This window comes from Pogona vitticeps, chromosome 2 (genome assembly GCF_051106095.1).
Source record: "Pogona vitticeps strain Pit_001003342236 chromosome 2, PviZW2.1, whole genome shotgun sequence".
Classification (NCBI taxonomy): Eukaryota; Metazoa; Chordata; class Lepidosauria; order Squamata; family Agamidae; genus Pogona; species Pogona vitticeps.
In genome coordinates, this window is record NC_135784.1 from 159,000,902 (window position 1) to 159,028,035 (window position 27,134).

General features: G+C 49.0%; 1 protein-coding gene across 3 annotated transcripts in view; it reads left to right on the top strand.

Annotated features, from left to right (window-relative positions):
• Nucleotides 1–27,134, top strand: part of KMT2D (lysine methyltransferase 2D) — a 101,916-nt gene that overhangs the window by 34,736 nt on the left and 40,046 nt on the right. For 2 of the 3 annotated variants that reach the window (XM_072990975.2, XM_072990974.2), the window contains 19 exons: nt 718–828; nt 3,434–3,538; nt 4,931–5,112; nt 5,807–5,971; nt 6,737–6,846; nt 7,930–7,977; nt 9,260–9,490; nt 10,954–11,103; nt 11,344–11,460; nt 11,994–12,130; nt 12,607–12,790; nt 15,261–15,341; nt 17,950–18,066; nt 18,403–18,564; nt 21,213–21,300; nt 21,699–21,934; nt 23,040–23,113; nt 24,138–24,188; nt 24,677–26,458. In XM_072990975.2, the coding sequence (XP_072847076.2) occupies nt 718–828; nt 3,434–3,538; nt 4,931–5,112; nt 5,807–5,971; nt 6,737–6,846; nt 7,930–7,977; nt 9,260–9,490; nt 10,954–11,103; nt 11,344–11,460; nt 11,994–12,130; nt 12,607–12,790; nt 15,261–15,341; nt 17,950–18,066; nt 18,403–18,564; nt 21,213–21,300; nt 21,699–21,934; nt 23,040–23,113; nt 24,138–24,188; nt 24,677–26,458 (4,131 nt within the window). The remainder of the gene's footprint in view (nt 1–717; nt 829–3,433; nt 3,539–4,930; nt 5,113–5,806; nt 5,972–6,736; nt 6,847–7,929; nt 7,978–9,259; nt 9,491–10,953; nt 11,104–11,343; nt 11,461–11,993; nt 12,131–12,606; nt 12,791–15,260; nt 15,342–17,949; nt 18,067–18,402; nt 18,565–21,212; nt 21,301–21,698; nt 21,935–23,039; nt 23,114–24,137; nt 24,189–24,676; nt 26,459–27,134) is intronic. The other variant, XM_072990976.2, reaches the window with a different exon arrangement.

Consider the following 27,134-nt stretch of genomic DNA (forward strand, 5'->3'; position numbering starts at 1 on the left):
TACTTGCATTTGCATGCTTTCGAATCGTTAGGTTGGCGGGAGCTGGGACAAGCGACGGGAGCTCACTCTGTCGCGTGGATTCGATCTTATGACTGCTTGGTCTTCTGACCCTGCAGCACAGGATTGTGCGGTTTAGCCCGCAGCGCCACCATGTCCCACCTTGCATAGATTAGGCTTCCGTATTCTTTTTGGGATGGAGTTTGTTCTCCTTCACACATTTAAAAGCAGAGTCTTGTTCAGCAGATGCTGTTTTTCCCTTTCGTTGCCACATTGAGAGGCCACCCTTGTGGAAATGTTGCCTTCCTCCATGTTCTTTAAGGCAGTGGTCCCCAACCTTGGGCCTCCAGATGTTCTTCGACTACAACTCCCAGAAGCCTTCACCACCACCTCTGCTGGCCAGGATTTCTGGGAGTTGAAGTCCAAGAACATCTGGAGGCCCAAGGTTGGGGACCACTGCTTTAAGAAGTAGGAATTCTGCCCTCTTGGAGTGCAGGCAGTGTGGATGGGAGAGGGGGCATGGAGTAAGAAAGAGAGGGTGGGCGTGATGCACGGAAAGGTGACGAAGGGGACTCATAGCATGGACGGGGACACCAGTGCAAGATGGACTATCTGAGGATGGAGTTGTGCGCGTGTGCTCCTTCCTGTCCATGTCCTTTCTCTCCAGATGGCGTAGTGGTTCACTGTATCCTTTTGCTTGCTCCCTCTCTTTCTTCCAAGCTGGCTGATATCGACAGCTCCCCAAGCAAGGAGGACGATGACGACGATGATGACACCATGCAAAACACCGTAGTGCTGTTCTCCAACACTGACAAATTTGTGCTGATGCAGGTAGGCAGGACAGGTGCAGTTCAGAAACAGCAGCAGGAGCAAACATGTAAATGTGTATGGTAGTCTGTCTCTAATGGCACTGATGAAATTGGTTAAATTGAATGTCTGACCAATTGATTTGTGGGGGTGAGGCTGGGTATGCTGCTGCCAAGAAGCAAAGATGCAGGTCTCACAGCAGGTCTGCTTCCCTGGAGAACTTCAGAAGGGTGTTCAATGCTGCCTCTGTGTTTCAAGGAGGAAGCAGCTTGCCTTTCTGGGTCAAACTCCGACTCTCTCTAAACCAGTGGTTCCCCACATTTTCAGGTTTTGACCCCTTTTTATAATAGCCAAGTAACCTGCCACTCCCCCTGCCAGATTTGCATAGAAAAGTATTTTTAATGGGGTAAACACACACATGCATGTATTGCGGAAACACGGCTCTAATGACTACCACTTTAGGTCTTTGTACATGCTGACATCCTGCTAAAACAATGTTTATACATCTCTTCCCCCCACCACCACCACCCCAACACTTTGAACTTCTTTGTGGTTGAAAGCTGTTTTTGCTCTGTGGTTACAATAGGATGTATTAGATTTCACTTATTACATTTATCGTCTTCATCATATTTTAGAGGTTTTTGTCCAATTGTCCAATTCAGGAGTCTTTGAAGACTTCTGCATTGAGTAATATAATGTAACTCTCAGTGAAGATTCTCAGTCATCCGGGTGAAGTTATCTGGAAGTCGAATCATGGCAGCTGGACTTCTTTCTTCCTTATTTATGTTTGTTTGTTTGTTTGTTTGTTTGTTTGATTGATTGATTGATTGATTGATTGATTGATTGATTGATTGATTGATTGATTGATTGATTGATTGATTGATTGATTGATTTATATCCCGCCCATCTGGTCTGGTCGACCACTCTGGGCGGCTTCCAATGAAGGAGTATACAATAAAACATAAGGATTTTACAAACAGTCTGTAACACGTGCCGTAATAAAACAAATAATAAATGAAAGGAAAAAAAGAAATTAAGTACTGACAGGAGGGAAGGCCTGAACGTACAACCATGTTTTTAGTTGGCTCTTAAAAGTGCCCAGCGTAGGGGCCGCACAAATCGCCGGAGGAAGGTTATTCCAGAGGCGAGGAGCCACCGCCGAGAAGGCCCGATTTCGTGTCCTTTCCTACCAGGCTTCCCTCGGCGTTAGACTCCTCAGCCTCACCTCCTGGCTTGTGCGGGTGATCCGAGTAGATCTAGGTGGGAGCAGGCGTTCCGCCAAGTATCGAGGTCCTAAAGCGTGTAGGGCCTTATATGTAAGCATTAACACTTTGAAGTCAATGTGGAAACGGATGGGCAGCCAGTGCAGCATGGCCAGAGTAGGAGAAATACCTTGGTATTTTCTCACTCCAGTAAGGAGTCTGGCCACTACATTCTGCACCACCTGAAGTTTCCACACCAGCTTCAAAGGAAGCCCCACATAGAGCGTGTTACAGTAGTCTAATCCAGAGATTACGAGTACATGTACTAAGGTGGTGAGTGCCCCCGTGTCTAGGTAAGGTCGCAGCCGGGCAATCTGCCAAAGGTGGAAAAAGGCGGTGCGGACTACCGACGCCACCTGCGTTTCCATGGTGAGCGTCGGGTCCAGGTGTACCCCCAGGCTGCGGACCCCACTCTTCGCGGCCAGGGCCGCCCCCCCAAACATGAGGGAGCTGCCGAAGCCACCATCCACAAGGCCACCCACCCTCAGAACTTCCGTTTTGTCCAGGTTCAGCCACAGCCTGTTCTCCCGCATCCATCGCAGTACGGCCTTCAGGCAGCGCTGGAGGGACAGGACGGCATCACCTGCAGTTGGTGAAAAGGAGATGTAGAGTTGGGTGTCATCAGCATATTGATGACACAATGCTCCACACCCCCTGATGACCCCACCCAGCGGCCTCATATAAATGTTAAACAGCATTGGGGAGATAGTCGACCCCTGTGGAACCCCACATTTGAGACTCCATGGGGCCGAAATAATCTCCCCAAGCTGCACCCTCTGGGGGCGATCCCCCAAGAAGGAACCGAACCAGGCAAGAGCCAAGCCACTGATACCCAACTCGGAGAGCCTCCCCAGGAGGATACTGTGGTTGATGGTATCGAAGGCCACCAAGATGTCGAGGAGGACCAACAGAGATATTTTACCCCTGTTGGCCTCCCTCAACAGGTCATCGTATAGGGCGACCAGTGCTATCTCTGTACCGTGGCACGGCCTGAAGCCCGACTGAAATGGATCCAGGGCATCTGTTTCATCCAAATGTGCCTCATTAAGTTGAAAAGTTTCATTTCATCTGACACTGAAGAAACTACTGTAGTCAAACGTTTCAACTTAATAAGGAAGAAGTCCAGTTGCCATGATTCATCTTCCGGATAATGGAAATAGCTACAAGCCACCGTGTTAACAGACCCATTTTGGCTGCTTAGCCATCCTTGACCCTTTACTGGAGTTGTTAGTTGTAAAATGTCAGAAGTCTGCAGAGTAAGCAGAACAGCAATGTAGGGAATGATGTGGAATTGAGGGGATCAGGAGCTTTTCTCCTGGGATTTGTGGGGCCTCTCTTGATCCACGTCTCAATCTTTTCTGGAACAGGACATGTGCGTAGTGTGCGGTAGCTTTGGCCGAGGTGCTGAAGGCCATCTCCTGGCGTGTTCCCAGTGTTCTCAGTGTTATCATCCATACTGTGTCAATAGCAAGGTAAGGTCTGCCTCATCCCCCTCCTTTCGCAACCATAAGATAGAAGTCTGTCCCTAAAGCCCTGGTCCTCTCCGGCTGATTGAGCTTTGAGCTGAATATTTTGAATTGTCTCACAGTGTAAGGTTTTGCCTATACAGTGGTGCCTCACAAGACGAACGCCTCACCGGATGAAAAACTTGCAAGACGAAAGCGTTTTGCGATCGTGTTGGTGACTCGCAAGATGGCTTCTTCTGTGGCCTTGCTTCGCAAGATGATTTTCCCCCCGCAAGACCAATGCCTCACAAGACGAAAATAATTCATTTGTCTTGCGAGGTTTCCCGTAGGAATGCATTGCAATGCATTCCTATGGGAAACTGCTTTTCGCAAGACGGCTCTACTCGCAGAACGAATTACTTTCGTCTTGCGAGGCACCACTGTATTTGAGTTACATCATGGTAGAATGTGAAACTTCTAGCTCCAAAATCTGTCTGTCTGTTTATTTATTTATTGCCAAATGGGTCAAGCGCTTATGGAATGTGTCAGGAGAGGAGCAGTTCAGCCCACAGGAATTATGGAAGCTGGCAAAAAATAAAGGCTGCATTGTAACGGTAGATAACCTGCTCTCCCCCCAGCTGTTTTGGACTAAAAATTCCATAATCCCTGACCACTGGCCATGATGGTTGTAGTTCATGGGTGCTGCAGTCAAAAATATCTGGGAAGTATGACATTGGCTAACCTGTCCAGCACTGAGATCACTTACCATAGGTCCTGACCTGAGAAAGTTCTTTTAGGCCCTGGGACCTTCATGGGAGAGGCACCTGGAAAAATAGGCTGCTCCTGCTGGACTAGGTATGACAAACAGTTCCTCAGAGACTAGTTGAGCCCAGCGAAGAATCATAGAATTGCTGGATAGCTCCGTGGTTTAGACTTCTGGCTGCTGAGTCAGAGGTCACTGTACTTCCTTGATAGGGACTGGACCGTTCTGACTATGCCATTCTGTGATGATGATGACAACAATAACTACTACGACTACAACGACTTCCCTTGCTCCCAGCAACCCTGCCAAAGGATTAGGCCTGAGAGGGCTGGCTATAAGTTAAAATAAATAAAATAAATATATAGCCAGCGAACCCTGTGGGTTGGAGTAGGGAGACAGCTGCTTGCAGAAATTGGTGAATGATGATTCCTACCATCCTGTGGATCACGATAGGTGAAGATGATGAGATTTGCTCTGGAACACCTGGAATTGGATTGCATTTTGTAGGAATCCTACACCTGGTGTCCCAGGAGAGCTGGACAGGGCGCAGGCATGGCTCTTAACTCCTCCTCCTAGCAAGGGGACCCTCCGGTTCTTCTGCCCCAGGGCGTAGGGCTCCCTTTTATATGTGTCTGTTCTTCTTTCCTTGTTCAAAGATTACCAAGGTGATGCTGCTAAAGGGCTGGCGCTGCGTGGAGTGCATTGTGTGTGAAGTTTGTGGCAAAGCGTCTGACCCTTCCCGGCTGCTGCTCTGCGATGACTGTGACATCAGCTACCACACGTACTGCCTGGACCCCCCTCTCAACACGGTGCCCAAGGGTGGCTGGAAGTGCAAATGGTGAGAGACTAGGCTTTCCAAAGGAAGGCTGCAGGGGCCCTTCTCTCGCCTGGACACCTCCCAGGGGTCCACACCTGAAGCCATTGTTCCCAATATTCGGGCAGGTGTTGTTGTTGTTGCTGCTGCAGGTTAAGTATCCGGAAGCATAACTGCAAAATGCAGAGAAAGAAGGTGGCTAGCAATGATCTCTTGGTTCTACATCTGCACCATGTCTGTAACAAGGCCTAATAATAATTGGACTTAAGGAATTTATATACTGTATAGGAAACATTAACTACACTCTCCCGTGTACGGCTTGTTCCAGATACTTCGGAAGATTTTGTCACCTACTTTACTGATCTACATTCAGATAAATGTTTTGGAGAAAGTAAATGATGACGTGGATTGTCATCTGTTTAAGGGGTGGGCAGTTAATCCCTCATCATTGAATTTGCAGCAGTGACACCAAATGTTAGCCTTACAGAGGCAAATAGGTTTTTAAAAAAAGAAAATCCTTGCACAAAAGAATTGCAGGGGCTCTCACAGTGTGTATGTACAGATGTTCCGATGGTGGCCCTGAAAGGAGAGAGGGAGACTCCTAGCTTGGCTTTCCATGCTTCAGGGCATCTCCTTTCTTTACGGTGAAGGGGATGGGTTGGATCCTAGAGGAATCTAAACAGTTTGTGTTGATCCCCTTCCCTTTTCTTTTTGATAGGTGTGTGTGCTGTGTACAGTGTGGGGCCGTTTCTCCTGGCTTCCACTGCGAGTGGCAGAACAATTACACCCACTGTGCGCCCTGTGCCAGCCTGGTCACTTGCCCCATCTGCCAGGTGAAGTACGTAGAGGATGACCTGCTAATCCAGTGCCAGCAGTGTGAACGGTAAGCCGTCGTTGTCTTGGCCACCTGCGCTGATAAGGCACTTTTATGATTGTCACAGTCGCATCTGTGCAAAGGCAAGTAAAGTTAGGCCCTTACTGATAAGATGCTTCTGATAACTAACTGTACCCTTCCAATTTGGAAACATAAAGTGTAAAGATGTCATTCCATTGGTAGAACTCTCCTCTAGGTTTTTTTCGATACTACTTCGCAAACTCTCAACAGGAGGGTTGATAGAAGGACAGGATAAATCCTTCAAAATGCCTCTAAAATTCATTTAAACAAATCTTAAAAATAACTAGAAAACATCACTCATTGATGACTTGGCTCCTTGTACCTTGTTACTTCCAAGCTCTGTTCTGGGCTTAAATGTCTTGGTTGAAGGCGGCAGGCCTTGCATATGATAAGCCTTCACTGAATCTTTCCATGGGATTGTTCTCGAATGGCTGAAGTCATCCTAGGACCGAAGGTGGAAAGGGCTGTTCTACAGCCCAGTGACTAAGAAACGGATGATGTATTTTTCGGAGGCCTTTGTATTTTCCATTTGCTTCCTTTATGCTCTCTTTGTGAAAACAAGATGAAATAACAGGCATTTAAAGTTTATTGCTTCCAAGGTTGCATTCAAGCAAACATGAGCAAATGCTATGAGGAAAAACATAGGCTTAGGAACTTGCTCAGCGTGATTTGGGCCAAACTTGTCCCTTAATTTTTTTTTTAAATATTAATAACCAGCGTGCCCCTTGAGCATTTTCTCTGTGTACTTCTTAGGTGGATGCATGCTGTGTGTGACAATCTTTTCACTGAAGAGGAAGTGGAGCAAGCGGCCGATGAGGGGTTTGACTGCACCTCCTGTCAGCCCTATGTGATCAAGCCTGTGGGTGAGTCTTGGGATGGTGCAGGAGTCTCCAACCACGTTCTGCTCCCAAAGCAGCAGCAGCAGCAGCAGCTGATAAATGAGGGGAGGTGTGGAGTGGGGCACCAAGCTTGCCACGTTGGTGCCTGTGGGTGGGTGCCAGAGCTTCAGTGCAGCGGCAAGACCTGCCGCGGACACTTGCCTTCCCTCCAGCGGCTCAAATAGGAACACCAGAACCCTTGGGTCTAGGACTGGCCACTGTTCTGTATTTCCTGAGATGGAGCCATCCATGAAAGGGTTAACTTCCCTTGCCATCCAATCCAGGCAGGGTGGCCCCCACTAGCGTGGTTGGTATTCTTGTGATCAACACAAAAGCATGGGTCTTCCCAGGTGTTGCCTCCTGGTGTATATCAGAAGACAATTACAGCTGCTCCAGCATACCTTCCTTCTGTCACACCTGAACTTAGGGGATGGCTTGGGGGCAGAAAAAAGTGACAAGTCATTGGTGCATGGAGGGCTGTGGTGAGATCATTGGAGGTGGGTGGTGGAAATACCTCCAGGCTGGCCAGAAGAGCGTTAGGGAAGAGAGTGGCGGAGTAAAGAGGGATAGGGTGGTGGAGCATGAGTAGTAGTAATGGTAGAGAGGCGGAGAAATGTGGTAATGGTAGCAGTGACTACCCGTTTGGGTGGCTTTGAAAGATGGAACCACGTCATGCAAGATAAAGCTGTGAGTCACAAAGGATGTATCCAGCAACCTTCTTGATACTAATTGCTGGGGGCTGGACGAGTTGGAGGGCTTTCCATTAGAGCACCTGGTAAGTCAATGAGTGAACAGAGGATGCTAGACTAGCTTAGTCTATGCTACTCTTTACAGTCGTAGAATACAGTGACTTGCAGGTGGCTGGGAAAGGTGTGGAGATGACACGGATAAGGGTCAGGGTGTGCTGTTAAAGGGAGCAGAGGAGACAGGTTGGGTGGGTAGTCATGCACGCTCCCCAAACATAGGAGTATCTCTCCTGTTATGCAGAGGTAGGGGGTAAAAATGTACCAAAAGTCGTACTGAATCATCCAAGATAAATTTTCTTTTGGCTGTTATTTCCTTTAACAGTTCCAGCTCCACCTCCAGAAATTATCCAAGTGAAGGTCAAGGAGCCAGGTAAATGTGTTTCTTATCCATGCTTTCTACCGACCCCCTCCAGTTGGGTGCCAAGAGTGAGCAAGATTTCTTCCAGAGTATTTTATGAGCTTACTTGCTTCTGTTGCTAGGGAATCACCTGGCAGCTCCTAGGATCACAGATATCGGTTCTCCAAGGATGAGGAAAACTCATATTCCTCTTCTTGTTAATGCTTCTGCCAACCACAGATGGCTTAGAAACAGAGGAAGTTGCCATGGATCCTCCCAGCTTAAGGCAGTCTGCCCTGATTAATTGTGGCTCTCCACTGTTTGAGGCAGAAGTCTTCTCTAGCTCCATGTGTGAGATGGCCTGGATCAGATCTAGGACGGTCCATATGCAGAGCCTGGGCTCTGCCCCTAAGTTTTGTCCGCTCTTGGAGAGATTTGTTGTTGCATAAATTGTTGGCTGCTGCTTATATTCTTACTTGATGCTGTGCTGTGAATGTACCTCATACTGTGTACTCATGGTAATTATTGTAGTAACACATTATTATGGTAATTGTGCCTTGTCTTTGAGTAACTTTGCCAGTGAATTAATTCATTCATTTGTGTAATTTGAATAATATACTGCACGCAGAAAAAGGTGGTAAATACATTTTTAAATATTCATATCCCACACCTCTTCTGTATGCTAAGAAATATGGGCAGATCTCCTGGTGCAGAACCTCTGAATTAGAAGGGAATTGTCTCTGGTTTCGGTACCACAATGGCTTGAAGTGCTTGGTGCCTGTCCGGTTTATCTCCCTGGGGAAGCCTGGGATTGGGTGGTGCAGTGTTTGTGTTGTTGAAGTAGAGTTTCAAAGATCTAGGAGTCAATCTCGTACTGAGCTGTGAAACTCACTTGAGTGACTTCAGACCACTCAGCCTCACTTCCCCCAAGAGAGTTATGGTGAGGTGGAGGTAGGGAAGAAGAGACCCATGAAATTCCCCTGAGTTACACAGGAGGAAAGGGGGAGGGCTATGACCAGCTAGCTAGCTAGCTTGATGGATTACTTCCTTCGAGCCCATCCCTTTCCCACAATCGCAAACATTTTTCCTTGGCCCCAGCACTTAGCAGGCAGAGTTTTATCACCTAGGTGTGGGAGGCATTACACTTGGAACTAACTTGAGTATAAGGCTTTTCGGACTGCTGTTATCATGTGCAAGAGGAAAATGGAATCTGATGGGTTGGAAAAAGAGGATGCAAGCCCACTTGCTTTCTGTTCTATAAAGGAAACATGCAGTAACCCATGGTTTCATCCCTTCCCCACCCCACCCCACCCAGAGCCACAGTATTTTCGCTTTGAAGGAGTCTGGCTCACAGAGACCGGGATGGCGGTGCTGCGCAACCTGTCCTTGTCGCCACTACACAAGCGCCGGCCACGCAAGACCACACCAACCATGCCTCGGGCGGGTACCCTCAATGGCGAAGGTGGGCTGGATGTCATGGATCCCCTGGGCCCGGATGAAAAGAAGGAGGGTGATGTGGAGGCAGATGAGATCCTAAAAGCTGAAGGTTAGTGCTTGTCCCCACCCACTTCTTGGATAGTATAAAACAGCTGCATTGATATCTCTGTTTTAACACAGTCATCCATTTAGCCCAGTACTGTCCACCTGGCTGGTGGTGGAATATAGATAGTCCTTTGCCAGGATGTTGGGATATGGAGATTTCCTTGCTGGGTGGAAACTGGAGCTTTCCCAGCACTTGATCTCAGGGATCAGATCTATGTCTTTATACCCGAGCTGTCTTTCCTCCACTCCCAAGTCTGACCTGTCATCTAGAACAAGCTCTGCTGATTTTAACGTTGCAGCATCACATGGAGGTAGCATAGTTCTGCATTGTGGGATATGGGCTCCCGCGGGGGGAGGGGGGGGCTGACCCATCTGAAGGGGTCCACAGACTGGAAATGGTTCTTCGCACACCACCTTGTAAGGCTAATTATGCGACATACACAATCCTGATTCAGCCTGTATTTCATTCATATTGTGTTTATGACCATGGCCAAAAAAAAAAGTGTTTGAGAATGGCTGGTCTAGATGATTGATTTGGTAAGAGCAGAAAAAGTTCTAGCTGTAGCAGAAGCACAGTATTGTATCGCATGGCATCTGGATACTAAGAGATAAATACCCACTCCATAATGGCCTATTTAGCTGGAGATCTCTGTGTTATGATTTTTTCTATTTCCATCTATCTTGCTTCCTCCCTCCCTCCCACCCTGTGCTCCCCCTCCCAAGTACAGTGGTGCCTCGCATAGCGAGGTTAATCCGTTCCAGATTAACCTTCGCTATGCTGAAGCATCGTTAAACGGTACAGAAAAGCCCATTAAACCATGTTTAATGCGTTCCAAATGGGCCAAATACCGTTTAACGAAGCTTCGTAATGGCCGGCAGCCATTTTCGCGCCCTCGCCTCGCTTAACGAGGGCGCGAAAACGCTGCGGGCGGCCATTTTAGGCCATTTCCCGGCTTCCGGCGGCCATTTTGGCCGCCGAACAGCTGATCGGCGGGGGTCGTTTTGCGAAGATCGGTAAGCGAAACGCTTACCGGTCTTCGCAAAGCGAATTTTTCCCTATGGGAAAAACGTTGTGCGATTGCATTAGCGATCCGAAAAAACGGATCGCTATGCGATTTAATCGTTATACGGTGCGCTCGTTAAGCGAGGCACCACTGTACAGCTATGGAGTTTTAAATTTTTGCTGATGTGTGAACTGTTGTTGAATATATGCAGTGGGGTCAGAACTGTCCATTCTGAAGGAAGGTTTGCAGTCTGTTCCTTCCTTTGGCAATTGCGTATGCATGAGTTCCATTAGAGGACTATACAGAAAGTGCACAGGGAAGAGATCAGAACGGAATGGGAATGTGTACGCTGGTAGGAATGGGAGAGTTTCTTTTAACGATATAATACAGGCTTCAGAATATTTTCAGATAACGTGTGACAACTGTGTAAGAGGATTTGCTCTTCTTCTCCATTGGCCTGCAGTTAATCATGTTGAACACATGGAGTGTGAGATCAAGTTGGAAGCCCCTGCTACCCCAGAGAGGGAGGCTGCAGCTGAAGCTGAGTTGGGAAAGGGTCTCCTGGAGGACTCGGAAGAGGTCAAGAAGCGGAAACGGAAGCCCTACCGCCCAGGTCAGTCCGCTTGCTTGGGTCAGGGTTCTGGCAGGGAAGGAGAGCCTTCCCCTCTCTCTTCCTCCAAGTGACCTTGGGTCCTTTTAAGGAGAAAAGTGGGGTAAACATATTATGAATGAATGAATGAATGAATGAATGAATGAATGAATGAATGAATGAATGAATGAATGAATGACTTGATTTGAATGACTGACTGACTGATTTCTAACTGGCTGGTCTCTCTGCTGCTTCTTGACTCAGGGATTGGAGGGTTCATGGTGCGACAGCGGAAGTCACATACCCGCTTGAAAAAGGGCCCCGTAGTCTTGGCAGAAGCCTCTCGTGAAGGGACAGGCACTGAGGGGCAAGCGGAGGAAGGTAAAGACTGTGCTTGTGTCTTGTAGTTTTTTCCTCTGGGTTGGGTTTTGGGTTGAGAAAAGAGAAGGTTTGTATTTCTATAGACATAACCACCAGTGTTTCTCATTTTGCATCCTGAATCCTGCATTCAGAATTTTATCACTGAAATGCAAATACATCTGGCATCCGTTTAATTACCACATAGTGTTCTGCCTTGAAGATCAAGGTTCTTAAATCTGGAGTTTTTTGGATAGGGTTGAGGACAGCAGAAGGCTGGGAGAAAAAGACATGGGGGGGGGGAATTAAGTTTTTTTTTCTTCAGCCACTGGGTACAAAGGAAGTGCAGAGCCATAAGCATTAATGCTCATGGAGCTGCTACGCTTTTGCAGAACCTGGCCGCCGAAATCCTCCCCAGTTTCCTCTCCTTGTTTTCTAGTTTCAGAACCAGAAAGATAATACAGTATAGTCTGAATCAGGCAGATGAGATTGTTTCTCCCCGTCTTGCTCATTTTAAGGTCATACTGACACCCTCTTAATTGTCGTACCCATGCTAGGGTCTCAACCCACGCAACCTGCCGAAATCCCCGCAGAGACTGTTGCTGAGCAAAGTGTGGTAGAGGGGGATGAGAAGAAGAAGCGGAGGGGCAGGAAAAAGAGCAAGCTGGAGGACATGTTCCCTGCCTACCTTCAGGTAACTGGGTCCGCTTCGTTCTGCCTTCTCCAGTCCAGTGCTCTCTGTAGGCTTTGTGGCTACCGTAGCCTGTGCGGGCTGGATTTACACGGAGGGCACTCGATTGGGGAAGGCTATCTGAGTTCATTGGAGGTGACTCTGCGGGGGGAGGTTCTCCTATCCTGGTGCTTTCGGCTGTTCTTTTGTCCGGAGTAGGAAGGAGGGGATGGCAGAGTCCCAGTTCGTCCTACAAAATTGCTGTATGTTTTACTAGAGGAAAGCTCTCTGGGGAACCATTGATCAAACACTGGATAAACGGGAAGAAGACTGTGATTGAGGGTGGAGGAGCAAGCCTAAGATGGGATTGACAGGTTGGGCAAGACTACGGGGGGAGGGGGTGGGTCTGTTTCTGAACAGTTGCTGGTGTCAGAGTCATAACAAGGGCCTGTGCTGCTCCTTCTCTTCTTCTTTCCCTTCTCCTTCAACCCCTTCGACAGGAAGCCTTTTTTGGAAAGGCCCTGCTCGACCTGAGCAGGAAGGCTCTGCTGGCTGCTGGTGGGGTGGGTGGGGACGGAACAGCCCACCCTCCTGTCGGCCAGGGTGCCCCCAGGCCCAAGGTGGACACCGGCCTGCTGCCCAAGGGGCCTGCGGACGGGAAGGAGGCTCCCGCTCAGCCTAAAGGTAAGAGGGCGGCGGGATAAGCAGGCAGAAATAGGGGAGAGATGGAGGGAGGTTGTCAGGTGGGGGGAAAGAGGTGGCCGGCGTAGAAGGAAAAGCAGAGCTGGGCATATACGGTATAACGTGCTTGATCTTGGAGCCAGCATCTCTCCTTTAAAAAGGCTCTTAGTTGAAAAAGTGGAAACAAGTTCCATTTGCTATAGGATCATGCAGGAGGAATGCAAGATGAGAGACTATTTGCAATGTGTCGGAATGGCAAGGGGTTTTTTATATGAGTGAGTTAGAAATATTAACTTCTCTGTGGGTATAGAATCATAGAACAATAGAGTTGGAAGGGGCCTATAAGGCCACTGAGTCCAACTCCCTGCTCAATTTAGGAATACAAACCAAAGCATATCTGACAGATGGTTGTCCATAAAATTCTCAAGAGGGAGTCTTCTTTCTTCTTTTGGCAACCAAAGGTGTTTTTTTTTTCTTCAGGTGGCCTTTTGGCAGTTGAGTGGCTAATAAGATTGGGGGCTTAGAAACTGAAACTCAACAAGATAGCTAATTCCATGACAACTGCTTGCAAGTACAGTGGTGCCCTGCATAGCGAGGTTAATCCGTTCCGGATTAACCTTCGCTATGCGAAAACATTGCTGTACGGGCAAGGAAAGCCTATTGAAACGCATTAAACTTAGTTTAATGCGTTCCAATAAGCGTCCAAACTTACCCCTCCAGCGATGTTTTCGTGTCTGGCGGCCATTTTGGAGCCGCCGATCAGCTGATCGGCGGCTCCAAAATGGCCGCGGATGACCCGAAATGCCCCCCCGCAGCGTTTTTGCGACCTCGGTAAGCAAGGGGAGGGCGCAAAAACACTGATAGGGGGCCATTTCGGGTCATCCGGCAGCCATTTTGGAGCCGCCGATCAGCTGTTCGGCGGCTCCAAAATGGCCGCCGGACACCCCAATCGTCGCAAAGCGAGTGCGGCGATTGGGGCAGATCCGTATAGCGATCCCCAAAAAGGGATCGCTATACGGATTCTTCGTTAAACGGTGCGCTCGTTAAGCGAGGCACCACTGTACTTGATAGTATGTTTGACATGGTTTAGACCAGTGGTCCTCAACCTTGGGACTCCAGATGTTCTTGGACTACAACTCCCAGAAGCCTTCACCACCACCTCTGCTGGCCAGGATTTCTGGGAGTTGAAGTCCAAGAACATCTGGAAGCCCAAGGTTTGGGACCACTGGTTTAGACAATTGCATTTAATTTTTGAGTGGAGACAGGTAATGGAAAGCAAAATAGAGGGGGTACTGCTTTTCAACAAGTGGTATCAGTGTTGTATATATTTGTTTTCATCTGCAATATGAGCTGCACTGAGTCCCAGTTTTGGGAGAAAGGCATAAAACCGGTCAGTCAGTCAAAAAAGTAAGTTCTGTTGTGTCTGTGAATCATGCTAATTCTTGACCTGGCCATCAGTATAAAATTGTTCTAAAATAGTAAAATGGGCAAGCATAAGACAAAGGGTAGCAGAATAAAGAGTAGTGTTGGCACCCAGTATAGTGGATAGAGTGATGGACTAAGACTCGTGAGACCTGAGTGTGAATCCTTGCTCAGCCATGGAAACTCACTGGGAGGGTAGGGCTAGTAAAACCACTCCTTGAATATCTGCATTACATTGAAAATCCTGTTAGGGTTGCTAGAGGCTGGTTCTGACTCGGTGGCACATAACACATGCTCTGGGTTGGAACAGTTTCTCCCCAAGCATTAAGCTCCTCAGTTCTCCCGGAGGAAGTACATGGTTTGTGTGTGTGTGTGCGCGTGTGTGCGTGCGTGCGTGCCTGCACGCGTGCTCTCGTGCACTTTGTTCTCATGCACAGATGGCTGATGTTCTTACTCAGACTACTGGAGCAGTTCCACTTTCTCCGAAGACCTCAGGTTCTTCTTTTTACAGAGTGTTGTATGCTTAGTAGTACAAACAGATCACATCCAGATTGGGGAAATATGTGCTCCTTTACGGAGTGGAGTCTCCCGTATTATTTCGAAACATTTTTTTCCTCTCCTTTCTGAGGGCGGTGTTCTATTGCGCTCCCTCTGAGTGGAAGGTCCCACCAGAGGAGTAAAGGCGAAATCAGGCTGCTTGCAGAAGTATTGCCGCTGGGCAAGTAGCTTTTCTTTATCAAGATGACCAGTTGCCCAGAAGCAGTGCTTGCTTTCAAGTGGCACAGTCCCATGTTTTACTGTGCTGGTGGAAATTTCTCCTCAGCGGAAGCTTACCATTAGCCTCACCAAAACGACCTTCTGGGATGGATGGACGAATGGACAGGCGGATCGATAGACAGGTTGACGGCCTGTTTGGTATGCTTCGATGGCAGCTTGGTAGGGTCCCCAGAGGCTAAATGCCATGGCCCGTGGAGCACTTTCCAGGCTTCTGGCTTAAATCAGCCCTTTTCTAGTGCATCAGCTTCTTGTTGTTTCTTCCCTTCCTGTCCAGGGGATGAGTGTGTTGATGGCAGGGAAGTAGCGGTTCCAGAGAGCAACTTGAAAACCCCGGACGCCAAGACCGAAAATAGCGGTGAGTGTGCCTGATCTTGACAGGAGAGCAAAGAGGTTTTGGAAATGGTTTGTGAGGCTGTGTCGGAATTCTATTGATGGTTATGTAAAATTTGCATCACCTGTTGCCGCAAACAACAGCCATTTGATAAAGAAACCGGAGTATTATTATTATTATTATTATTTATTATTTATTTAATTTATATCCCGCCTATCTAGTCGTGGTGGACTACTCTCCATTGCAGGGCTTGGGCCATGACTTACCTTGCCAAGTTAGCCACTGCAAGTTACACAGACCTTGTGCAACCACCAGTCAGATTTTGGGCCTGTGAGACTCATGAGTACAGATGGAGGCTTCGTTTTCGTCGGCGAATGCGCAGCCCGCCGGCCCATGTGGCCCGTCCCAATTACTTCCCACCCCTGGAACCAGCCAGTCTACTTATAGCGCAGTGTGCAAGGCGTGTGGCTGTTGCCATCATCAGGAGCCAGTCATGGCAGTAGCCTGGCTCTCTGCTCATTCCGCCACTCCACGGCTGAGCAGGGAGTCTCGTCCTCCTGCCCCCTTCCTGGAGTGGCCGGGTGAGCAGGGAGATGGGGCTACAGCAGCCAGGCTGGCTCCTGATGATGACACCAGCCACAGACCTTGCACACTGCGCTCTAAGTGGACTGGTGGATTCTGGGGGGGTAGGAGGTAATTGGGCCGGGCCACCTGTGCCGGCGGGCTTCTTATTCCTCTACGAATACGAAGCCACACATGAGACTGTGTGCCGTTTTATGCTTTAAAGGTTGGCACGCCTCTACCTAATTCCTTGGGAAGTATGCACCGTTTTGCTCAGTGAAGTTTCCTTATAGTTCGACATCCATGGGGTTATGGGGTGAAGAACGATAGGGAACCAGAAAAACGATTTGTATTGGTTTCTACTCCTTTAGCATGTCTGCCATGTTAATCTGCACAGTATACAATATGTGTCAAAGTTGTATATGGGTTGCTAATAAGGGTGGGACTTTTCATATTTAATGGACGTCGATCCCCATAATTTGATGGGAACTCTTCCAGGCCAGATTATGAGGCAGAACGACATTCTGTTCCCTCATTGCTCCTCCATTCAGCAGAAAGGAAAGCATCCTAATGGACTGTGGGAATCATGAGAGGCCTTGAAACATGCAAGGCCCCCTGGTAGGGCGAGTCTCAGCAAAGGCTGCCCTTTGAGAGAGCGTGTTTGCAAATCTCAAGGAATCTCAGGATTCCTGCAGTCCAGCGGGATGCTTTTCTTCCCACTGCCCGGAGGAACAGTAAGGCCACTGAATGCAGGTAAAGGGGTTGTTGTACCTCATCCTCTTATGGGACTTTCACTTTCATAATTTGGCCTGGACTGAATTTCCTCCCTGAATTATGGGGGTGGAAGTCCATGGAATACAACAGTCACAAAGCTAGCTGCTAATATATGACCTGTGGCAAAGTGTGGCCCGAGGGCCGCATACGGCCCGCGAGCCGCTCCTGTCTGGCCCGCGGACAGTTTTGAGCATCAAAACCATTTATAGCTTTTTGTCTAAAGTTGATCAGTTGCTTATCTTTTACATACTGCAAAAAAACTCTTTAGTATTTGGGAAGATTAACAAGTTTAAAATAAAAACAATCATAACATCACTGTTTCATTTCATTTTTAAGTAAAGTTGGTTCAGCCCCCGAACACAGTTCAGATTTTTCATGTGCCCCCCCTATAGAAATTAATTGCCCACCCCTGATGTAGGGGGAGAAAGGTGGCATACAAATAAATAAGTGGCCATATTATATCCCTTAAAATGTGACTCATTCAGTAGAAAACTGCAGCTTAAGTAGACCCACTGAACCAGCAGGCATTTGATGAGTTGATGCCTCTGTAATTTTCGTTGATGTAGTGGCCCTACTCTAGTTGTATCTTACTGATGGATTTCAGCCACTGGTTCCCTCTGTGATGCTTTATGACCGCTGGCATTGAGTGCGTGAAGTTAGCAAATTTTGCATTTGTATGCAAATGAGCATTCTTGTAGCCCCTCTCCAGCCCATAAAGACTGAAAATGAATTTGTATGCCTTGGCTTCCTCCTTGCCAAATTTTGTAAGTTCGCACGAGCAAGGGAGTGATGCAACTTACTGAGGTGCCGTCCCTTGATGGCTAGGAGTCCTTTGTAGCTGCACACCTCCTGCTCCACCCTCTCCCTTCTCAGTCGGCGGGAAGGCAGTGCTGGAGGAGATGCTTGCAGCAGCAGAGGTGTGGCACGCTTCTCAGGAAGGTCCCCTCCATCACAGATAATCCAGTTTTTACATAGCAATAGCATTTTTATGTCAAATGGAGTTGCCTTGGTACCTCAGGCTTCTACAGCAGGGGAGGTGGGGTTTAGTTGGAAGTGAATTTGGGGACTGATCGTGGTTGAAAATGTTCAGGTTGTCCATCCCCGCCACCACCACCACCCTCCCGAGGAAGTGGAGAGAGGCCATCTATCCTCGTTTGGGACAGTGTGGGGGTGGAAGTAGGTGATCCTTCCCAAAATAGCTACAGTCACTACTGCAGCGTCAGGGTCAGCTGAATGGGCCCTTCAGTGTTGCCTCCCTGCAGTGATGGGCCTGATGTGTTTTTTTGCCCCCCCGCAGGCACAGAGGAACAGATGGTGCCCAAGACCTCGCCAGACCCCACAGGTGCCGAGAACCCAGCCACACCCCCGGGGGAGGGGGTGCTCAGCTCCGACCTTGACAAAATCCCCACTGAAGGTCAGGCGGGCCCTTTGAATAGACCTACCGCTCCCCATCTCCCTACCAAGGATCTGCCCCCTGGAGAGCAGGGGAGACTGGGAGCCAGAGCTCTCCTGGCTTCCCTCCCCAGCTCCAGAATGGGGGCAGATAACTGGTGACTTCAAGGAAGCATGAGTGCTGTTGTACCCATTGTATCCAGTGTTTTTATACCCACCCCTTTGCGTCCACTCCCCGGTTTCCTTGAAGTTCAACCTGCCCTCATGGGAGATCAGCAGCTTCCCTATATGGCTGAAGTTGCTCTCTGTTGGTTATTTGTTCATAAGAGTCCCCTGTGGCTTTTCTCCTTACTAACAGAGCTGCCCAAAATGGAAAGCAAGGATGTTCAGCAGCTCTTCAAAGATGTCCTGGGGTCGGCTGAGCGAGAGCAGCAGCTCAATTGTGTGGGAACTGAAGCCGAGGCGGGGGGCATTCGCGATCCGAACCGTACACCACTTGCCCAAAGGCCGTTCCTGCAAGGTGAGCCTTTAATCATGTGGATGGGACATGAGTTCCGTTCTTGGTTTACTTCAGAGGCTCTGCCCACTGAAATTTCAAAGAGAGAGGCAGCATCATGCCAGCATCCGTCTTAAGTCTGTGGAGCCTTCTACCTAAGAGAACCCTATAGCAAAAACCATATATTCTGCTAGAGTAGCAGAAGAACAAGAGTTGCTTGAATTTTCCCCATCAGCAAGTTTTCCATAGTCCAGCAAAACTTGGGAGGTTTTGTGACTAGGGCGAGAAGTTCTTCCCTGGGATTGTTCTTCCTATTTTGTAACAATAGCACCACATACGCACATACGGCAGGTCAAGGTGTATAAATGTTCCCTTTTCTCATAGAGAACTTAACAGCAGCACCATTGCAGTTTGTTCACTTATTTATTCATTTAAAACAAGGGTGGGCAAACTGCAGCCTCAAGACTCCTAAGCCCAGTTTTTCTCTGGAGAAAAAGTGTGTTTTGTGTGGTGTTGGTCGAGAAGCCCCCTTTAGAGGTCACGAGAAGCAATTCTGCCGTCTTTTGGAGCCCACCCTCCCTGCCCCAATTCTGTAAATTTTATTTTTCAAGAATTTTAGCCACTAGGAGGCCTAGAGAGCTTTTTCACTTAACAAAACATGTCAGCTATATTTGGGAGAAGGCAAGAAGGGAGGCAGGTGGCATGGCCCTCCTAAGGCCCCAGGGTAGGCAGGCTCAGCCCCTGGACCCCCGGAGACTACCCACTTCTGAGTTAAAGCATTTAAAACTCACCCGTCAGCTGGGAGGTCTTCCAGAAGAACTTACGTACAGTCCCAGTGAAATCAAGACAGTCCTTACCCGTTCACTTCCACTGAACAAAGAAGCAGGCGCAAGACAAGAGGAGAGAATTAAGACACCAGGCACCCACTCAACTCCAGTCCCGGTCATGGCTACGTGGGAGAGGAAGAGCCTGGGGGCGGGGGGGGGGGGGCGAGCTGGTGTTTCAGCAGTGCTGTTGGAGTGGCCCTGCAGCAACTACTATGGACTACCTTTTATATGGAGTTCAGAAGCTATAGTGCCTGCTGAAAGCTTCACAACAGCATTGCATAGCCTTGGAGCTGAGGACAGGATCACACACACACTCTTGCATGGAGGAGCTCTCAGGACATGGGTGTGAGCACTGGTCATCTTCTGGATTGGTTAGTGCAATGCTGTCTGTGTGGGGCTTCCCTGAAGACTCACCTGGAGACTACAGTGGATCCACAATGTGGCAGCCAGACCGGTGACTGGTGTGAGCAAGTTTGACCACATCCCTGGCCCGTCTTCATAGGTTACCCATTGAGTCCCAGATCAGGTACAAGGTTTTGACAGTCGCATATAAAGCCCTTCGTGGTTTGAGACCACGTTACTTGTTCCCCAGTGTCATCTCCCTGACCCACCAGATCTTTCAAACTAGGCTCTTTCTCCCTTCCCCCCCCCCCCCCCCGGCCGTCTCTGTGGTGGCACCAACCTTATGGAATCAGTTCCTGGAGGAGTTACACCAGACTCTCTCCCTGATGTTGTTTAGAAGACAACTCAAAACATTCCTTTTCAGAGACGCCCTTCATACTGATCCCAGTTGACTGTTTGTCTCCTGTTGTTATTGGGAAACTGCCTTTGGCGCCATTTGGTTTTATGTTTCTAACCTTTGTCTGTTGAGCAGCTGATACATATTTTATCATATTGTCAAACTGCCCAGAACAGTGCTTTTGCACTAATGGGGCAGTATATTATATTAAAAGAAAATTAAATAAAATTAAATAAATAAGCAAACAAGCAGGCAGGTGCAGTGGTATGTTCATAGAGTCCCATCATGCGCTAGCAGAACATGGGCTGGTGTGCCCGTGGAGGCCATTGCTGGTGGATGTGACTCTGCTTCCTTCCTTGGTTTATGAATAGAATGCAAAGAATCCAAACAAATTCTGTTGCCTTTTTATCTCATCACCAGCAATTCTAAAATGTGAGTTCTATCTCATGTTTTCTGCTGCTGGATTTGAAGTGTTAAAAAAGTTTCCAAAATAAGAGATGGGATGGTGCGCTGATGGAGCGGTTAGCACCCAAGATCAAAATGCTAAAAGAGAATCACAGGAATCTGGCGCCGTTTATTATGCATTTTTGCAACAATGCGCCAGCTGTCAGTCTCCCACAAATGCAACTGAAATTTTAGAGAGACTTGCTATGAATATTAAATTTACCGTAGCAATGAATGATGCTATGGATGCACAGGATCAAGAAGGATAGGCAAGTGTCATGGCTACATCCCTCTTTACTCCCATTTCACTCCCTTATTTCTTTCCCATGACCCTTAGCCTTGTTGTGTAATACTCGGTTGTATGATTCTCATTTCTACTTAATACAGTTCTGCTATTCTTCTGTGTACAATTCTGTTTTTCCAATTGTACAATAATGAATTTTAGCATAATAATGTAGAATTCTTGTTCCTATTTGAAAATGTAGTGGTGTTTTTTTTTTTAAAAAAAGAAAAAGATTACAAAATAAAATATGAGTAAGAACACATACGATGTGGAAGTTGCCTTTGGAAAGTTTGGATAGGCACCTGTCCACATGCAGAGGCCTTGGGTGGAAGATGCGGGTGGATTTCAGCCTTGGTGATGCTGCCTGTCCTTTTTGTAGGTGGGGGTGTCTCCCTTGGGCCCCTGCAGCCTGCTGTGCCCATGGAGACCTACTCCGGAGTTTGCCAGTCCCCATTTCTTGACAGCAGGTAAGTTGGTGGCTGTGGGGTCCCCTCCCCATCCAGTGGGAGACCTTTTGCTGCCTGAGGTGCTGCCTCCAAGGTCTTATAACCCAAGCCTTTGGCCGGCCCGTGGGCCCTTTTTTTCACCTTGTTCCCATCATGACTAAAGGCAACAGGTCATCTTGGAGGGCTCGGGACAAGACACTTCACGCAGAGCTCCTCCATGCAGATTCTTGTTGCCGCTTCAAACGTTTGCCACCTGAGAAGCCCATGGCCTCACTCTGCTGGGTGTTGTGGATGGCCCTGACCTCTGGATGCCACTCTGGCTCTAGTGCAGCCCTTCAGCTGCCCACCCGGGAGGCCGGCGCCTCTGCTCCCGGCGGTTCATGTGGCCTTGCTTTCGCCCCTTTTTTGCCTGCCTTTAGGGAGAGGAGCGGCTTCTTCAGCCCCGAGCAGTGTGAGCCCGAGAGCCCCTGGGCCAGCAGCTCTGCAGCATCCACACCCACCACGCCCACTACGGAGGGGGAAAGCGATGGGCTCTCATACAACCAGAGGAGCCTGCAGCGCTGGGAGAAAGATGAGGAGCTGGGAGAGCTCTCCACCATCTCTCCGGTGCTCTATGCCAACATGAACTTCCCCAGTCTCAAGCAGGACTACCCAGGTCAGTGGCCGCATCCTTCGACCTCCATTCCACGGCTCACCCCCAGACCCTATTCCCCCTAGCTTTAAGACTCACCTTTGTGTTGCCTAGGGACTTCTGCTCACTGCACATTTGTGATAGTGAAGGGTCTGCTCTTCCCTGGGGAAGTGGGCCTTGGGTACAGCAGAACACCATATAACACCCAACAGGGCTTGAAGGGGCCAGGTTGGTAAAGCTGCTGGTATTATTCTCAGTTTAACTGAGCAGGAGAGTTCCCCGTTCTCTTCCACTGGGCATGACGTCTGCCAGTTTTGTGGGTTTAACAAAGCAGGTTGAAAGTATATAGATGGAAATGATGGGAGACAAGAGAGTCCAAGGCAGATTGTATAAGGTGGAGCACTTCCACTCTGCAGTAAGCGGCATGTCTCTTGTCTGTCTGCATATGCATAAGTGAGTATGCTCTCACAGAAATGTATTCAACTGGTGTGCATCAGTAGGTATCCTCTCTCACTAGTGATACAGGACTGATTTTGTTGCACTCTATGAAAGGGTGGTAGTAGGTTTTATGATTTGACAAATACAGTGGTGCCTCGCATAGCGACATTAATCAGTGCAGCAAAAATCACTGCTAAGCGATTTTGTTGCTATGCGATTTTAAAAAGCCCATAGGAATACATTGAAACCCCTTCAATGCCTTCCTATGGGCTTAAAACTGACCTGTAAGCGAATATCCTCCATACGGCGGCCATTTTCGCTGGCTGGTAAGCGAGGAATCCGTCCCTAAACACAGCGGGTGGCCACTTTTTTTTCCCGGCGCCGATTTTGGAACCGTCGATCAGCTGGGGGAAAATAATCGCTTTGCAATAATCAGTAAGCGAAACAGGGAACCAATCATCACAAAGCGAAAAAAACCCATTCAGACCATCGCAAAGCGATCGCAAAATCTTCATCGCTATGCGATTTCGTCGTTAAACGGGGCACCCGTTAAACGAGGCACCACTGTATTTGAATGTGGGTCTTCCCTTTCTGAAGCCTGAAGTTGGTGAAACTGTATGAGACCATACTGGGCGTTTTGGGCCTTAGTAAATATGTAGACTCAAGACATCTTTTTTCTCATTCCTCCAAGACTGGTCAAGCCGCTGCAAGCAAATCATGAAGCTCTGGAGAAAGGTGCCAGCCCCTGACAAAGCCCCTTACTTGGTAAGTGGCACGTGTAGAAACGTTTTATATGGGTAAGTTTTTGCATGACTCTTCTTAAATGGTTATTTTTCCTTCTGCACTTATGTGTTTTTTTAATATATATATTAGACTTTGGATTGTTTGTGTCTGTGCATGCATGTGCACTCTGACTTTATGTCCCTACCCGGTTTGCTCGTTGCTAGGTTACAAGCAGGCCTTCCGACAAAACGTGTCTGCATAAAAATGCTGGTGTTTAGAGTTTCAGATGCTCAGCTGTGCTCTGTAGTGGAATATCTGATTCCGTCTCCCACCACCATGTTGTTGTTTGTTATGTTTATTTTTCACCTTTATTCCAATGAGCCCAAGATGATCTATCAGTGTACAGATCTCTTTCACCCCATCCTCCTCAGCCATTTTATATCCTTACAACAGCTTTGGAGACTGGGAGAGAGGATCTAATGAATTTTGTGGTCCTTTTAAGAAGAAAGTTGGGGTAAACATATTTGCAATTAATTTAATTGTGGGGACTTGAACTCGTGTCTCCTGTGTCCTTGACCCACACTTTTGACCACATGAGGAGAATGGTCACTCGGAGCTTGAGTTTATGCCTACTATGGTTAGGGTATGAAAAGGCAATTGCTTCTTGGGAGGGCTGGGACTTCCTGGGAGCTGTAGTTTCCCTGCCCATTAGGCTCTATTAAAGGGCTTCTACAAAGAACTACATGCCCCACAAGTAGGCTTGAGATAGCTAAGCAGCCTGGAAGATAGACTTTGTTTCAGGTGAGTGACATGGAGGTGCCTGCAGATAGTTTTGGGCTGGAACTCCCAGAAGTCTGCAGGGAGACCTCCGGGAGCTGAAATCCAAAAAAGGCGTAAATAGCACCCTGTACTACTGTGCTATTTTATTTTTGTAATTCAGAACAACAGTAACTTAGGAAGTGGGTGATTCAGCGTGATAAGAAGAGAACATTCGTCCAGCTTTGCCATGAGGGGCACTTTTCATTTTCTTGGCCTTCATTTTCTCCTTTTGAATTGTTTTACGCAGCAAAAGGCCAAAGATAACCGGGCAGCCCATCGCATCAACAAGGTGCAAAAGGTAAGGGAGACCTTTGTGTGTGTGGGGGGGGGGAGAACCAGTGGGTGAACAAATATGAACTGAGCAATCTAGGAATGCTGTGCTGCGAAGGCTGTTGGGCAGAGCCGTGTCAAGCCTCTCCCAAGAAAAGCTGGATTCTGCTTCCTGTCTCAGCTGGTGCTACTTTTGTGTCATTGGTGCTGCTTCTGATCCCGTGGACAGGAGCACAAAGATGAGTCTGGATGCTGATGTAACCGGGAGGAGGGAGGGATGAAGGGAGAAAACTGAGATTTTAAATTCTGCAGTTGTGATAATAAAATTATCAAAATTAAAAAAGAAATCCAAAATATCTGCCAGCTCCCGGTGTTCCACCCCCGTTCCAACAAATAGCGTGCCCCATGCATTGGGAAATGGGGTACTTACACAGGGGGTGAGTGTATTTCTGTCCTGCTACGGATGGTGTCCGTGATGACACACCTCTTTTGTGTTCTTTGCCCCTTCCTTCACAGCAAGCTGAGAACCAGATCAACAAGCAGACCAAAGTCGAGGTGCTGCGGAGACCAGACCGCCCGGCCTTGCACCTGCGCATCCCTCCCCAGCAGGGGGCGCTGCCTTGTGCCACCCAGCCACAGCCGCCGCCACCACCACCACCTCCTCCTCCACCTCCACCCCCTGCCACCTCTGTACCAGGGCAGCCCATCTATGTCAACAATGCTGCATCTCTGCCAGGCGGGTCAGGCATCGAGTCGCCCAGCGAGGTCTTCCTCAAGCTACCCTCTTCTGCCACCAGTGCCCAGCCCCCAGCGCAAGTGCCTTTGCACGAGCCCTATGGCATGGCCTCTGCCTGCCCCCCACCAGATCCAGGTTTCCCCTCTCCCTCCTTGGTGGGTCAGAGTCCTACCATACCGGCCGGCTTTGCCTCTGCTTCCTCGTCCTCCTCCTCCTCCTCCTCCTCGTCATCCGGACAATCCCCTCTCCTTTCCAACCCTCGCCCAGCCCCGCAGCCGGGGGAGTTCCAGCCCACCCCTCCTGGGACGCCAAGGCATCAGCCCTCTACCCCGGACCCCTTCCTAAAGCCACGCTGCCCCAGTGGCTCCATGGAAAACTTGTCTGTGCCTGGAAGTCCCCAGCGAACTGCCCTTTTGCTTTCACCTCCGCCGTTTGGGGAGCCGAAGAAGCTCTTGGACATCAAGAAGGAAGAGGTCGGCCCTGGGATCTGTTCGCCCAGCTACGGTGGCAGCTACACGGACTCCCCCTCTGGGGCTCACCATCATCCCAGCGAAATGAAGGCTCCGGATGTTTTCAAAGCCCCGCTCACCCCCCGGCCGTCTCAGGTGGAGCCGCAGAGCCCAGGCTTGGGGCATCGAGCCCCAGAGCCTCACCCTCTGGCACCTTCTCCCCCTAGCCAGGCTGATCTCTACAGGCAGTCGCCCTATGCAGACCCCTACGCCCAGCCCCCCTTGACACCTAGGCCTCAGCCCCCAGCCCCAGAGAGCTGCTGTGGCCTGCCTCCTCGCTCCTTGCCCTCGGATCCCTTCTCTCGCATACCGGCCAGCCCGCAGTCGCAGTCCAGCTCCCAGTCCCCGCTCACTCCTCGGCCTCTCTCCAACGAAGCCTTCTGTCAGTCCCCCGTCACCCCTCACTTCCAGTCCCCTGACCCCTACTCCCGGCCCCCGTCACAGCCCCAGTCGCGGGACCCCTTTGCCCCTCTGCACAAACCCCCTCGGCCCCAAATGCCGGACACCAATTTCAAGCCCATGTCCATTGCTCATAACAGCCTTGCTGTGGGGAGTTTCCCCACGGGGGCTCCCTCAGCCGATCCCCACCCCAAGGCCAACCAGCAGCCCCAGTTTGCTCGCTCCCCTGGGACCAGCGTCTTCCCGAACACTCAACCCCAGATGCGTTTCACCTTCCCTCCGAATGAGCCAATCAAGAGCTCCCCTTCCCATGGGGTCAACAGCCATTTTGCACCTGGCAAGCCCCAAAGCACAAGCTACGTTTCTTCGCCTGGATTTCACCCAGCTGGGAGCCCTCTGGGGCCCAGCAAGAATGCCTCAGAGTCATACACTGTCTCCCCATTGCGCCCCCCTTCAGTCCTGCCCCAACAGCCACCTTCTCAGCAAGATAGCCCGTTGTCCTACCTGCCACGGACAGGTGTGGTGCCATCAGGAGAGAAGAGAGAAGATGGAGTGGTAGGAGCCCCGCATAGGGAGCTGCAAGAACTGCCGGCCAGCCAGGAAGCGGCTCTTGGCAGCAGCGCCAGCCAAACAGAGATGGAGAAGCAGAGGCAGGTGAGTTGGTTATCCCTGTGGCCCATTTGCAGAGGGCTCCAGGGGCAGCCCTGGGGCTGCAAGAGGCTGGGCGGGTTGGCCGTCCTTGGCGCTTGGCTTGCACTCCAAAGAAGGCCTAATAAAAATACCAAGAATGCACGGATTTCTTTCTTTGCTTGGGTTTCTATACTGTGCTTCTAAAGAAAAGCTTTGAGCTCACAGAGAGGGCACCCACTATTTTACACTTATTTGTATGAATAGGTAAACAAACCGGAAACTGAAGACAGCGTAAGAGGTTGTGTCTCTTACGTAGAGTAGCTAACTTTACATACTGATTTTATTTTTGTACACTCATTTTAGCTTGCATTTTCTGCTCCTTACTCCATTTCTTAGTTTGTGTTTCTGTCTGTTTGCATGACTGTAGTCATTAAATGACAGTTGAGTAAGTACAGTAGGTGACATACATACATACATACATACATACATACATACATACATACATACATACATACATACATACATACATACATACATACATACATACATACATACATACATACATACATACATACATACATACATACTCCCACACTTTGATGTGCAGTAAAGAGAAAAGCGTGGGAGTTCATTTTTCACCCTGGAAATGAGTCTAGTTTTAAAAAAACAATTGCTTCTGGTGCTAGTCCCAGAATCTGAG